Source organism: Dermochelys coriacea, chromosome 2 (assembly GCF_009764565.3).
Source record: "Dermochelys coriacea isolate rDerCor1 chromosome 2, rDerCor1.pri.v4, whole genome shotgun sequence".
NCBI classification, from domain to species: domain Eukaryota; kingdom Metazoa; phylum Chordata; order Testudines; family Dermochelyidae; genus Dermochelys; species Dermochelys coriacea.
This window is the reverse complement of record NC_050069.1, coordinates 12916481-12931599: the sequence shown is the minus strand read 5'-3', so window position 1 is coordinate 12931599 and position 15119 is coordinate 12916481. Positions and strand designations below refer to the sequence as shown.

Genomic DNA, 15119 nt, shown 5'->3' with positions numbered 1-15119 from the left:
TTATGATTTCAGGATTAGATCTTGAACCTTCACCAAGTGATTCCAATCAGAGCACTGGGGAAGGGAGGAAGAAAAGCAGAATGAAAGAACTGTCTTGGTCAATGTGATGAACCAGACATGACATGGGATATGATTCAGGGCCCATTGAACACAAAATTAAGGTAGCTATTGACTTCAGAGGGCATTGGATTAGGCCCTAAATGACTTTTCAAAAGTAAGAATTTGGCCCCCATCCTTAGCTGGTCTATAGCATAGTTTAATTTGGCTTCAGTGGTGCTGTGGCGATTTATGCCACTTGAGGATCTGGCTCTTCATCTTCACCTCTCCCACAGTTCTTGAAACCCCCACCTATCTGTAGTGAACAGTACGACTGCTGGGATCATACGTGTGGCTCCATGGTTATATCAGTTTAAATATACTACGCCTTATTTTTCTGGTTTGAAAGTAAAAACAATTGCTACTGGTAATACTGGGGTATAACTTTGCCGACTAGATATTAAAGAGCGTCTTCATGAAAAAACACAACCCCCAAAGTCTACACTGTAACCAAGATGCTAGACAATCAGCTCTGCAGATATTTTGCTTAATAACTATCTTCGTAGAAAGCAAAATATCTGTAGTAAGCAATATATATAAATTGACATAAAAAAGCCTTTCCAAATGAGTCCAAATTGATTAGTTTAATGATGTTCAAACATTTAAGATGTTATATACATTATAATGGCTGCGTGTATTTTCTGCACATCTGTAATACATACTTGTAGGTAAGATAGGTTTTATACAACTCAGGGTCTTTACAAAGACAGCATCCCAATTAAAACAAACAAACAAAGAAACAAACAAAACCCCAAGACACCTGATAGCTTCAAATCAACATCAAGCTGGACTGTTATTGCCAATATTTCTCACAACATTCTGGCAGCACAAGGAAAATAAAATCTACAACCAGTCATTTTAAAAGAATGACATTTTTAGGCTTTATCTTAGAACCATGGCAGCTGTCTGTAATGTTCTTCAAGGGACCAGGTTGTATGGGCCTAATCCAACCCCCATTGAAATCAATGGCAAGATTCCCATTGTCTTTGGATTAGGCCCTTAATGAATATTACATAGGGACACTCTTGCCACTCGTTTTATGCAAAACTCCTATTGGCTTAGGAGTGTCACATGCCTGCGCATGGGCATACACTCTCTCTCTCTCTCTCTCTCACACACACACACACACACACACACAGAATAAAGGCAGGGTGTCATGCCTAACGGACAAATGCAAGGCAAAACTGTTCCATGGTCAGAAACCATTGGTCTGAATGTAGGAATCATTACTCTCCAGGGTTCTGCCTGACTCACTGAGTACTAGCAAATTGAATGTTATAAATATTCAAGTATAAGAGATGGAACTAAATAACACCTTTTCTGTATAAATTATTTTCTGGCATAAAAATTAAATTAATGCAAAAAGACTACCTTCTATCTATATGAAACCCAATCCTATATACACTGTTATAATTATTGTTAGAACTTTCATACAAATATTTATGCAGAAAGAGATAAATTGTGTGGTAAATAAGTTTAGCTGGCACTAAAATTGCAGAAGCAGAGGTATGATCTGGTGGTATGAGTACAGAACTGGGAGCCAGGATTCCTCAGTTCCAGTCCTGGCTCTGACACGGACTCCCTTTATAGCCTTGGACAAGGCATATAGCTTCTCAGCTTTAAGCTATCCATCTGTGAAGGGAGGATGATAATGTCCCATATGTCTCACTGCAGTGTTGATTAATATTTAATGTTTCCAAACATGCTATATAAATGCTTACTATTACTATTGCATTTCAACATGACCTTTAAGGGACAGAAAATGGTGTCCAGGCTCAGCATACCTGCCCATTTTCTGCTGATCTTAATCCCACTTTCTTATTATTAGCACCATCAGCCCTGTCCTTCGTATCTAGAATCAAACACTGGTGTTAAGCCTATTCATATTTTTGTATCAGTTGCTTGCCACAGAAGTTCCATTTGCTAATGACCTTGTTCAGTAAATATTCTGCCTAAATTCTACCTTGTTTTTCACAATATTTAAAAAAAACCCAGCAACAATGAGGAGTCCTGGTGGCACCTTAAAGACTAATAAATTTATGTGGGCATAAATAAAGGTGCAACAAGGACTCCTTGTTTTTGCTGATACAGACTAACATGGTTACCACTCTGAAACCTGTCATAATATTTCAAAGTTTCCCCTAGAACTCTTTGAAATCTCCTCTTTCAGGGAACATAATTGCATTCACCTTAACTCATCATTTAGATTCTTGACATCTGCTACCATCTTCGTAGTTCTTCATGGCACACCCTACAAGATCTACTGTATGAAGAGCTGCTCATTTTTCTGAACACAACGGTTTTCATTACAAAGTTGCCTTCTTTCAAAAGCAAAATCTTTCATGAAGGGCTGTTGATTTTTTCCCATTTTGCAATTTTTCTTTTTGCAAAAATTGATGTGACTTATTTTTATTGAAAATTGATCAAATACATTAGGAAAACTTACTGAAATCGTTATCAAAATTTAACATTGAGAATTTTGATCATATCTTTGATAAAAATTTCAATAAAAACACACACAAAAATTGAAAAAATGGAAAGTGGGTCAATTTTGAACCTTGGGAAACAACTTGGATATTTTTAAATAATTTCTCTTTAAAAATTTTCTCCCACCTTTAGTGCTGTGGTAGTCAGGACTGCATACAGTGTTCCAGATGGAACTAACATATTTCAGAAAGGGCACAATAGAAGAGCCCTGTATTTTGAAGCATTTCACAACCTTCTGTTGAAAAGCTACAGCCTACTGCCTTTGATTGGTTTGGTAGCACTATTAATTGGCACGACTTTGAATACAGCTCAGAATACCAATTTTTTTTTAACATTGGGGCCAATGTATGTAGGTATGGATTTAAAAAATAAAAAATGTACCTTGGTTTTAAAGACAAGCAAAATCAATGTTAGTCCATAAATGTAAACAGGAGAGATGCTAACAGAAGATGACTGTATCCCATGATTATTCCAATATACTCCTCTTGCTTTGACTGCTTCTATCTTGAGTTCATTTATTTCACATGACATGGAGTTTTTTAAAGGCTTTATAAAGACTCCTTCCTTTTATTTAAATGTTTCTTCTCCCCCTTTCCACGCCAAGAGCATATGAATGTTACAAATTAGTATGGATAATGGAACCATCTCTGCATTTTCTTTAGACAAATGGAACCACTGATGCTATCAAGGATTCTGACCACATAAATATTTTTCATATTGTCCAGTTCATCAAAAAGGAGGATTTAACCTGAGTTCATATATGCTTGTTTTCTCTTGTATTAACTACCCCCAACAAAAGTGCTACAGATGTATAGCTTTCTTATTAAGTACATGAGCATGAAATCAAAGAAGACTGTGTCCCTCAGTTGATATTTAACAGAGGTCGGAATCATGTTGGTTCAGTCACATCTATAGAGTTGGCCTTCTTATTTTTGTTCTCTGTTTCAGAAGTGGCTTTTGTCTTAGGTGAACAATCAAAAGAGAACATGGAAACTGACCATGAATATTTATGTCTTCCAAAAGCACCAATATTTGGAAGTTGGAATACCTTAAAGCCACAGCACTTTATTCTCTGAAACATAAATGAATATGGGAGGAGTGTAGGGTCCCACCTCATCACGTGTATGTTATTCATTTCCAATACTGCGCTCTTTTGGCTAAGGGCTTCTACGCCACTGAACACTCTGCTTTTCCTTTGTTACCCAGTGCTTCGGGCACTATTTGAAGTAGTTGAGTCCTGCCACAAGGAAAAACTTCTCCAGGAAAAGTTCAGAGTCCAGCACGGCTATGTGGGCAGCCCGTCCAATCAGTGTGTTGGCAGTGTTGGGGAGTGCATGGAACACATTGTGTCTGATTAAAGTGCAGTCCTTCGCCCCGACCAAAGGCTGGAGCAGGTTGTTTATCATCTCTGCATAAATGGGACCTAAAAGAGATTTTAAGAGGCAGTCAAAGTGTTAGTGACTTGGTGATGGGTCTTCTACACTGTATACAGTATCTCAGGACTTAGGCCTGATCCCATTGAAGTGAAGAGTAAAACTTCCGTTATCTTCAGAGGTAACAGAATTGGACCCTTCCTTCCCTGTAAGGTAGAGTTCAGATGGGCTAGCAATGGGGCATGGGGCATACAGCTCCTTTGGGACTTGATGAGGGAACCAGATAAGGCCAGAATACCTTGCCTGTGTATTTCAGAACACTAAATTGAGGTGTTTTTAGGAGGCTGGTGAGGAAACCAGGTAATGCTCTCTAGGGATTTGAATGATTTATATTGAATATGGATCTGGATCCTCTTAGGCCTTGTGTTTTCCTGTGAGAGGAATGCCTAAGGAATGGGTGGGAAGATGTCTTTCCCTCCTCAACTTATATCCGGGCTGGGGGAAAACAGTGGGGGAAGCGAAGGGAAAGAACTACAGCTGAGAGACTGATAATGCCAGGCATCATTTTTGACCTGTTGGTCATGGATGTCTCTTTTCACGTACACCAGTGTAAATCAGGAATAACCCAATTTAAATCAATCATTCACATGAAACTGGTGGCAGAAGAATCATACTGCTGTGCTTTTGCCATTATTTTTGACCGGTCTTATCGTACCTGTGTGCCGGTCTTTAAGTGCGGTTTTGCACATTTCTATCCTCGCTGAATGGAATGGGACATATCGATCCTGGGGAGATGCCACCAGTACAACATTTTTAAAGTACTGAAGACCTATAACAAAGAAATACATCAAAAATTGTATATCTCAGCAATCTATCAAAACAACAAATCTACACAAATGTTAACAGGAGTACTGGAGAGACAAGGTGGGTGAGGTAATATCTTTTATTGGACCAACTTCTGTTGGTGACAGAGACAAACTTTCGAGCTTACACAGATTCTTCTTCAGGAGTATGGCATGATTGCATGTGTTTTCAAATGTACAACATAGTTGAGGAAGAATAGTTATATATGTAGCATACTTCTAAAGAATAGTACAGTAATAGCGTAAACCACTGATATCACTGATGTAAGCTGTAATGTCATTAGTTCCTTTTAACATCCATGTGGACCAGATGCTTAACAGAAAAAAGTAACGGCACTGCCCCTGCTCCAAAAAGCTTCTAGTCTAAGTCCCCAATATTGCAAATTTCTATGCATGTGAGCAACTTTACAAACATGAACTGCCCCATTTCGTTCAATGACAGGTTTCAGAGTAGTAGCCGTGTTAGTCTGTATTCGCAAAAAGAAAAGGAGTACTTGTGGCACCTTAGAGACTAACAAATTTATTAGAGCATAAGCTTTCGTGAGCTACAGCTCACTTCATCGGATGCATTTGGTGGAAAAAACAGAGGGGAGATGTTCTCTGTGTGTGTATATAAATCTCCCCTCTGTTTTTTCCACCAAATGCATCCGATGAAGTGAGCTGTAGCTCACGAAAGCTTATGCTCTAATAAATTTGTTAGTCTCTAAGGTGCCACAAGTACTCCTTTTCTATTTGGTTCAATGTGAGTGTTTCTAGGATCAGGGCCTAAACTGAGACATGAAACAAACAAATGAGCATCATAAATGAACACAAACATGTGGTGGGAAAGAGACAAAGGTTCAGGCTCATAGTAATGATATCCCATGGTTACTTAGCAAGGGAGTTAAGCTGCAGGATAGTTCCATTACATTAGGGATTTTGTTGTTGGGTTTTGTTTGGTTGGTTTTTTTTTAAATACTCCCAATTCTCAGAAGTGACATGGCAGAAAAGAGATTTTTAAGGGGAATCTGAATGAGGGTTGATAGTCTTACTGTACACTCAGGAGTCGTTTTATTTTTAAATAAGCATCTGGACATTATTTTCTATTGAGTAATTAAAAGCCCATGGTGTTGAGAATGCATTACTGTAATTTACGATTTTTTTCTCTGTTAATGTATTGTGAAGTCATCTGGACAAGCTAAGATGGATGAATTCAGTGTGCAGTACCAATCACGGCTTACTCTAGTATATCAGCTGTGTATACTGTGCTAGTGACGGATCGATCATAAGCCTGTGGAGCACACCACCATTGATCATAAGGACTGTTGAGCACACCACCATTAAAGCAAGGGAAGTCTTCACACACAGCGCTCCACCCTACAAGATTCATAGAATAGCACAGGGGTCAAGTCAGGACCTGATCCACAACTCACTGAAGTCAGGTTTCAGAGTAGCAGCCGTGTTAGTCTGTATTCGCAAAAAGAAAAGGAGTACTTGTGGCACCTTAGAGACTAACAAATTTATTAGAGCATAAGCTTTCGTGAGCTACAGCTCACTTCATCGGATGCATCCGATGAAGTGAGCTGTAGCTCACGAAAGCTTATGCTCTAATAAATTTGTTAGTCTCTAAGGTGCCACAAGTACTCCTTTTCTTTTCACTGAAGTCAGTGAGCGTCTTTCTTTTGATTTCAGTGGGTTTTGGACAAGGCTCACAGGATGCAGACTGGTGCTATTGCAAGGCTGTATTACAGGGAGCGACACAGTTGCGGGAAGGATGGAGGTATGCATATGATCATGGAAGGGTAGGAGAGAGAGTGGTCTGCGGTTAAAACACAAGCCTGGGAGTGAGAGACCTGCATTCACTTACTATCTCTGTCGCAGACTTTGCTGTGAGATATTGGGCATCTCCCTGAATATTAGTAGGGCTGCATGGTCTAGAGGAATGAGCACTGGCAAGAGACCCAGGAACTCCTGAGCTCTATTTGCAGCTCTGACTCACTCCATGATTTTGGCAAGTCACTTGGCTTTTCTGTGTCTTTATGTGTAAAATGAGAAGACTACTACGTAATTACCTATCTCTTAGGAGTGTTCTGAGGGTCAATTAGCATCTGTACAGTATTTGAGGGTGGCAAGTACTAAGTGACACAATTACTGGGGAACTGCACTTCTGACTCCTCCTGGGCTCATCAATTGCACCCCTCTCTGAGGTCTTGGGCCCCCAGCTGTCACCTGAACTCAGGGCTGAATCATGCAATTCTTCTCCTAATATTGAGTTCTGAGTGGCAATGACCCTGGTGCTAGCAGTGATTACTTTTGCAGGTCTGACTTGGGATCGGATCCCGCAGTTCTGTTCCCTGGAAGGCAATGACAGTGGTAACTCGTGACCCAACAGTCTCTTTAAAGCAGAGTATCATTTATCATTTATCTAGCAGAACAGCATCTAAGAAAAAAACATGTCTTATAAACAACAGAGTGGCCTATACTCATGTCTGCTTACCAGGTGTCTAACCATCTCCTAACTCTCTGTAGACTCTTCTGCAGAGCCTCTTTGTCAGCTTGTCTCCCTGTCCAATGACACTCCCTGGGGAGACCTGTAGCAACTCACTTCCTTCGCAGGGATCAAGACTTTTTATAACTGTTTATAGCCTTTTTAATCTCTAGATTCCCAGTGAGGCAAAACGGCTGTGTCTCTTTGGCCTACAGCCTGGAAGGATGCCATTTTCTTTTAGGTGTGTGCCTGGGTGTTCTTATCTGGGATCTACTGTGTTGTCTGCCTATCCAGACCCAGTTGAATTCAAGCATTCTAGTTGTATAATAAATTGACCACTACCACCAATATAAATTAGATCAATACAGTTATACAGGAAATTCAAATAATCACAACATACAACAACTTCTGCTCATAAAACTATGACAAAGCAATACTCATAACATTATGACATATCAGCTCCACATCTGTCATACAAAGTATTATTAAATAATAGCATTTGATTTTACAAATAGCCCTTTTCCTTCTGGCAGCCCAGTAGTTCATGGGTGATGAATTAAATATCAGGAGTGACCGTATAGGCAAATATGTACAGCAACTGACCACTCACATACAGACTTCTGCATTAGCAGAAATGTTCTCCTGAGAGAGGGAATTCCAGCTAGGACACTAGGGTTCGGTCCGATTCTTTTCTGAAAGAGCCTCAGTTAGTTCGGTTGATCATGGAGAGACTGAGGTGGGGCTAATGGGACCTCTCTTTAGCATTACAGCAGAAGAATGATAACTCTTCCTCTGGCATTGAACTGTGGTGTTAGCAATGGACATAAATAAAAGCATCACTGGGAACCTAGACTCAAACTTCCTGGGTACTAAAGGTGAGAATTAGGGCTGTGTGCATAATGGATTTTTTTGTCCTTTGGCAATTTTTTTTTTAAAGGATCAAATGTTTTGGGTTGAACCAAATTTTTATAAAACAATTTTTTTGGAAAACCAAAAATAAATAAAAAATAAAAATCATGTAGCTGTTGAGCCTTTTTAACATTTTTGATTTTTTTTTTAAAATACAAATAAGGGACGTGTTGAAGCAAAAAGTAATTTGGAACCAAACAATCAAAATGGTTTGTTTGTAAAATCTCTAGAGAAAATGTTTTGACTTGTTGGGAATTTTTTAGGGATTTTTTTGGATGAAACGATTATGCAAAACCAACACAAATTCTCAAACTGCTTCAGTATCATCAGATCTGCATTTTTCACCAAAAGTTCTATGTGTCAACTTTCACCCAACTTTAGTGAATGGCTCCAAACTGAGCCAAACGAAACCATAAAGTTTTTGCCCTTTAGCAATATAAATTAGCAACCTAAGGACACTGCTAGTCCTTGCTTACAGGGTGTGTACACAGAGATGGGCCTGAACTACAGCATTTGTATTCAGATGCAAATTGACCAAAGTTTAGTGGGGAGCGTTTGGCAACTCCATTCCATGGTGATGTCCACAATAGAAATGCATAGGTAAAATGGATTAGATCAGATAGAGGAGTCCATTAAATAGTTTTGCTTCAGGCCCATCTCCCCTTGACGCCAACAATCATTAGCAAACATCACAGATCAAACACTGACGACTTCTTTTATTTCCTGAAGAGCATCTCAGCACGGATAATTCTTTGGAGAATTTGCTCTCCACCCAGACATTTTCTCACCTGTTTTTTGGCTGAGCTGGTACAGAAAACATTTGCGCAGATCTGCGTTGTCCCTGAAGGTCAGCTGCAAAAGTGACCCCGATTTTTTCAGCTTCTGCATGAGCCATAGGCCTAGAATTCATAGATTCATAGATGCTATGGTCAGAAGGGACCATTCTGATCATCTAGTCCGACCTCCTGCACAGCGCAGGCCACAGAATCTCACCCACCCACTCCTATGAAAAACCTCACCTATGTCTGAGCTATTGAAGTCCTTAAATCATGGTTTAAAGACTTCAAGGAGCAGAAAAGCCTCCCTCAAGTCACCCATGCCCCATGCTACAGAGGAAGGCGAAAAACCTCCAGGGCCTCTCCAATCTGCCCTGGAGGAAAATTCCTTCCCGACCCCAAATATGGCAATCAGCTAAACCCTGAGCATATGGGCAAGATTCACCAGCCAGATACTACAGAAAATTCTTTCCTGGGTAACTCAGATCCCATCCATCTAATATCCCATCTCAGGGGATTAGGCCTATTTACCCTGAATATTTAAAGATCAATTACTTACCAAAATCCCATTATCCCATCATACCATCTCCTCCATAAACTTATTGAGTAGAATCTTAAAACTAGACAGGTCTTTTGCCCCCACTGCTTCCCTTGGAAGGCTATTCCAAAACTTCACTCCTCTGATAGTTAAAAACCTTCGTCTGATTTCAAGTCTAAACTTCCTGGTGGCCAGTTTATACCCATTTGTTCTTGTGTCCACATTGGTGCTGAGCTTAAATAATTCCTCTCCCTCTCCTGTATTTATCCCTCTGATATATTTATAGAGAGCAATCATATCTCCCCTCAACCTTCTTTTAGTTAGGCTAAACAAGCCACGCTCCTTAAGTCTCCTTTCATAAGACAAGTTTTCCATTCCTCGGATCATCCTAGTAGCCCTTCTCTGTACCTGCTCCAGTTTGAATTCATCCTTTTTAAACATGGGAGACCAGAACTGCACACAGTATTCTAGGTGAGGTCTCACCAGTGCCTTGTATAACGGTACTAAAACCTCCTTATCCCTACTGGAAATGCCTCTCCTGATGCATCCCAAAACCGCATTAGCTTTTTTCACAGCCATATCACATTGGCAGCTCATAGTCATCCTATGATCAACCAATACTCCAAGGTCCTTCTCCTCTTCCGTTACTTCTAATTGATGCGTCCCCAACTTATAACTAAAATTCTTGTTATTAATCCCTAAATGCATAACCTTACACTTCTCACTATTAAATTTCATCCTATTACTATTACTCCAGTTTACAAGGTCATCCAGATCCTCCTGTATAATATCCTGATCCTTCTCTGAATTGGCAATACCTCACAGCTTTGTATCATCTGCAAACTTTATTAGCACACTCCCACTTTTTGTGCCAAGGTCAGTAATAAAAAGATTAAATAAGATTGGTCCCAAAACCGATCCCTGAGGAACTCCACTGGTAACCTCCCTCCAACCTGACAGTTAGCCTTTCAGTAGGACCCGTTGCAGTCTCCCCTTTAACCAATTCCTTATCCACCTTTTGATGTTCATATTGATCCCCATCTTCTCCAATTTAACTAATAATTCCCCATGTGGCACGGTATCAAATGCCTTACTGAAATCTAGGTAAATTAGATCCACTGCATTTCCTTTATCTAAAAAATCTGTTACTTTTTCAAAAAAGGAGATGAGGTTGGTTTGGCACGATCTACCTTTTGTAAAACCATGTTGTATTTTGTCCCATTTACCATTGACTTCAATGTCCTTAACTAATTTCTCCTTCCAAATTTTTTCCAGGACCTTGCATACTACAGATGTCAAACTAACTGGCCTGTAGTTACCCGGATCACTTTTTTTTCCTTTCTTAAAAATAGGAACTATATTAGCAATTCTCCAATCATTCGGTACTACTCCTGAGTTTACAGATTCATTCTTGCTAATGGGCTTGCAATTTCAGGTGCCAATTCCTGTAATATTCTTGGATGAAGATTATCTGGGCCCCCTGATTTAGTCCCATTAAGCTGTTTGAGTTTCGCTTCTACCTCAGATATGGTAATATCTACCTCCATATCCTCATTCTCATTTGTCATGCTACCATTATCCCTAAGATCCCCTTTAGCCTTATTAAAGACTGAGGCAAAGTATTTGTTTAGATATTGGGCCATGCCTAGATTATCTTTAACCTCCACTCCATCCTCAGTGTTAAGCGGCCCCACATCTTCTTTCTTAGTTTTCTTCTTATTTATATGACTATAGAACCTTTTACTATTGGTTTTAATTCCCTTTGCAAGGTCCAACTCTACTCGACTTTTAGCCTGTCTCACTTTATCCCTACATGTTCTGACCTCAATTAGGTAGCTTTCCTTGCTGATCCCTCCCATCTTTCACTCCCTGTATGCTTTCTGCTTCTTCTTAATCACCTCTCTAAGATGCTTGCTCATCCAGCTTGGTCTACAACTCCTTCCTATGAATTTTTTCCCCTTTCTTGGGATACAGGCTTCCGATAGCTTCTGCAGCTTTGATTTAAAGTAATCCCAGGCCTCCTCTACTTTTAGATCCATAAGTTCTTCAGTCCAATCCACTTCCCTAACTAATTTCCTTAATTTTTGAAAGTCAGCCCTTTTGAAATCAAAAACTCTAGTTGCAGATTTATTTTTGTTAATCCTTCTGTTCAGTTTGAACTGAATTAGCTCATGATCACTTGAGCCAAGACTGTCCCCTACAACCATTTCTTCTATGAGGTCCTCGCTACTCACCAAAATTAAATCTAAAATGGCATCCCCTCTAGTCGGTTCAGCAACTACTTGATGAAGGAATCCATCAGCTATCGCATCTAGGAAAATCTGAGCCCTATTATTATTACTAGCACTGGTCCTCCAGTCTATATCTGGGAAGTTAAAGTCTCCCATGATCATGCAGTTTCCATTAGTATTTACTTTATTAAAAACATTAAAAAGGGCTCTATCCAGATCCAAATTAGAACCCGGAGGTCTATAGCACACCCCAAGCACTATTGTAGGAGAGGCTTTACTAGTTATCTTCCCCAATGTAATTTTTGCCCAGACGGACTCTGTCTTATCCATTGCATCGCTTCTTATTTCTTTACATTCTACCTCATCATTGATATACAATGCTACTCCACCACCTTTACCTTTGTTTCTGTCTTTCCTAAACAGCACATACCCTTCAATACCTGTAGTCCAGTCATGACTACTATTCCACCATGTTTCTGTTATCCCTATAATATCTGGTTTCACTTCCTGCACCAGTAGCTCTAGTTCCTCCATTTTGTTACCTAGGCTCCTCGCATTGGTGTACAAACATCTTAATTTTTGCTGTTTGGCCTCGAATGACAATTGGGTGTGGGTTTACCGTAGTCATAATCATCAGACCAAACATCTGAAAAATTAAAGAATCCCTTCCATGGTTACAAAATTGTGACTGAACATTCTCGGGCTAGAAGTGCCAAGGCAATTGGCCATCATTACTCTGCATTTCTTCTTGTGCTAATGGTCAGTGGCTAGAAAACCGCAGGGCCATATTGTATTCTCTGCTTCCATGAACACAGAAAAGAAGGATCCAGGAGAGCTATGACATTATTGTCCCATGACATTATTTTACCCCTGTATTTTTGGAGGTACTATGCTGCTGATTCCAGAGGCAGCTGTTGGTCAGGGGATTCCCTGACCTTGGGGCTCATGCAGAAAGAACTTTATTCAGGCAGCGGGGGGGAGGGGAATTGGGAGCTGAGATTCAGTGCGGAGGTGGAAGCACCTAACCTCCGCCCACATGTGCAGGCTTTCCTGATCCAGGAAATGGGCTGGGATTCCTCAATGCAACTAAACCCAAACCCAAAGCTAAACTCAAGTGGTTGGAGGTCTGGTGTGAATATTTCCCACAGCTCTGGTTAGTGAAACACACAAACACTAGTCAGTACCACTGCCCCATTCACACAATGGTCTCTTACAGGTACTGCTACACACAAAAGTAAATCGTAGTCTTTTTCATTAACTCTTACCTGTACTAACCAAAGTACTGTTGTTGTAAAGGGTCCCTAGGTGAGGCCCAGAGAGGGACAGGAAGGTGTGTAACTTGTTGAGGTAATAGCGAAACCTGGGCCGAGTTAGTACTGATCGGATGATGACGTTACCGAGGGAATGACCAATGAAACTATTGGGAGAGACAAAATGACACAAACAAAGAACAGTCTATATATTCCTTAACTTCAAAATGTGTTGGGTATGCATTGCTCTCTTTTGACATATGTGGATTGGCTCTGCCTCTAAACAGATTGTTCATAGTGCCTTTTAATCATGTTTTCCCATCTCCTTTATCCTCCATGACATTTCCAGCTCAGCAGCTGCTCTGCCAGGTATGGACAAAACCAACATCTTAATACACATTGTGAAGCCCATTAAGTTTATAGAAAAACTCCCATTGACATGAATAGGCTTTGGATCAGGCTCCATATAATGGAGAGATGATTCCATTGAACATTACTGTGCTCCGTCACATCCAATTAACCGTCAGTGTGTTTTACCTTATCCGGGAGATGGAGAGGTTGTACAACTGGATATGTTGAATAATTTCATCCAGTAATCGGTCAGTCATTGAATCAAAATCAGCAAAAGTATCAGTCTGGTGAAGAGAGAATGGTGTCAGCTGATGACAGAACTGTCAATGTATTGCATTGCTGTACAAAAAAAAACTGGACGAATGATATTTCTGAGGAAAAATACAAGCAATAAAATAAGAACATTTCATGCCTCATAAAGAGGCAAGGGGAAAAAAAGTCAGAGATCCAATTTTTCTCATTCTTTAGGTCCCCTAGAAGTTGCATTTCTCCTCCAAAAGGTGACTGTATAAAAGCAGCTTCAAGGAGTTCCATGTTTATTATCTCTCAATGATTCCATACTAAATATGCTCAATTTGCAAGCAAACAGATTTGGTATTTTTCTCTCTCAGGGTTAATGCTGCAAACTCAATCAGGCTGGTTCCTTCCTTCTCATACATAGTTAACGGTAATGAAGGATCTACAGGCCAAATTCTGCCCATAGTGACATTTGTGGAAGCTCACTGCCATCGGGGGCTTACATGGGTGTAACTAGTTGGAACATAGTGAGCAAGTCTGTTGATGATGCAGATGAAGGAATATATTCCAGCTCATGCTCTCTTAGCTGCATTGGCTCGGCAGGGCTAACAGGAGTAAAGGGCATACAAACTCATTTTAGTCTCTAAAACGGACATGACTCTGCACACACAAAGTGAGCAGATTTGTTGAGTAAGACAACCCCCTTTTTACAGTCATCTTATGTAGTAAAACCACACTGTAAGATCACAGTAATGACACACAAGTTGCTTAGGCCAATATTATTAGACTAGGGTTCATAAAAGGACCTGAGTTGCTATCAGAGGGTGCAGATGCTCAACCCCTCTGAATATCAGCCCCCTTATATAGGGGACCAAGCATATGTCTACATTTAAGATACTACAATAGCACAGCTGCAGCTGTGCTGCTGTACACTTCAGGCTATGTCTACACTAATTAAACCACCCCCTACGAGTGGTGGTAGCACTGTGTTGGCAGGAGAGCATCTCCTGCTGACAGCGCTGTCCACACCAGTGCTTTTGTCAGTGAAACTTATGTCGGTCAGAGGTGTGCCGACAAAAGTGCTAGTGCAGACAAAACCTAAGTGTAGACACTACCTACGCCAACGGGAGGGGTTCTCCAGTCGGTGTGCGTAATTCCCGAGAGGTGGTAGCTAGGAAGAGTTATTCCGTCTCCCTAGCACAATCTACACCAGGGGTTAGGTCGGTGTAACTATGTCTCTCAGGGGTGTGGATTTTTCATAGCCCTGAGAGATGCAGCTATATTGATGTAAGTTCCTAATGTAGACCAGCCCCAACTTTAGCATTTAGGAAAAGGATCGGCAACCTTTGGTATGTGGCCCATCAGGGAAAGCCACTGGTGGGCCGGGACCATTTGTTTACCTGCAGCATCAGCAGGTTCGGTAGATCGCGGCTCCCACTGGCCGTGGTTCACCGTTCAAAGCCAATGGGGGCTGTGGGAAGAGATGGCCCGGCCCACGCCACTTCCTGCAGCCCCCATTGGCCTGGAACGGCAAACCGCAG

General features: G+C 40.7%; 1 protein-coding gene across 1 annotated transcript in view; it reads right to left on the bottom strand.

Moving 5' to 3' along the window:
• Nucleotides 1-611: 611 nt before the first annotated feature.
• Nucleotides 612-15119, bottom strand: part of FAM135B (family with sequence similarity 135 member B) — a 343944-nt gene continuing 329436 nt past the window's right edge. Inside the window, exons 16-20 of the mRNA XM_038390454.2 lie at nt 13528-13625; nt 13006-13157; nt 8984-9094; nt 4672-4785; nt 612-4006 (exon numbers count right to left, since the gene is read on the bottom strand). Of these exons, the coding sequence (XP_038246382.1) occupies nt 3801-4006; nt 4672-4785; nt 8984-9094; nt 13006-13157; nt 13528-13625 (681 nt within the window). The 3' untranslated portion in view covers nt 612-3800. The remainder of the gene's footprint in view (nt 4007-4671; nt 4786-8983; nt 9095-13005; nt 13158-13527; nt 13626-15119) is intronic.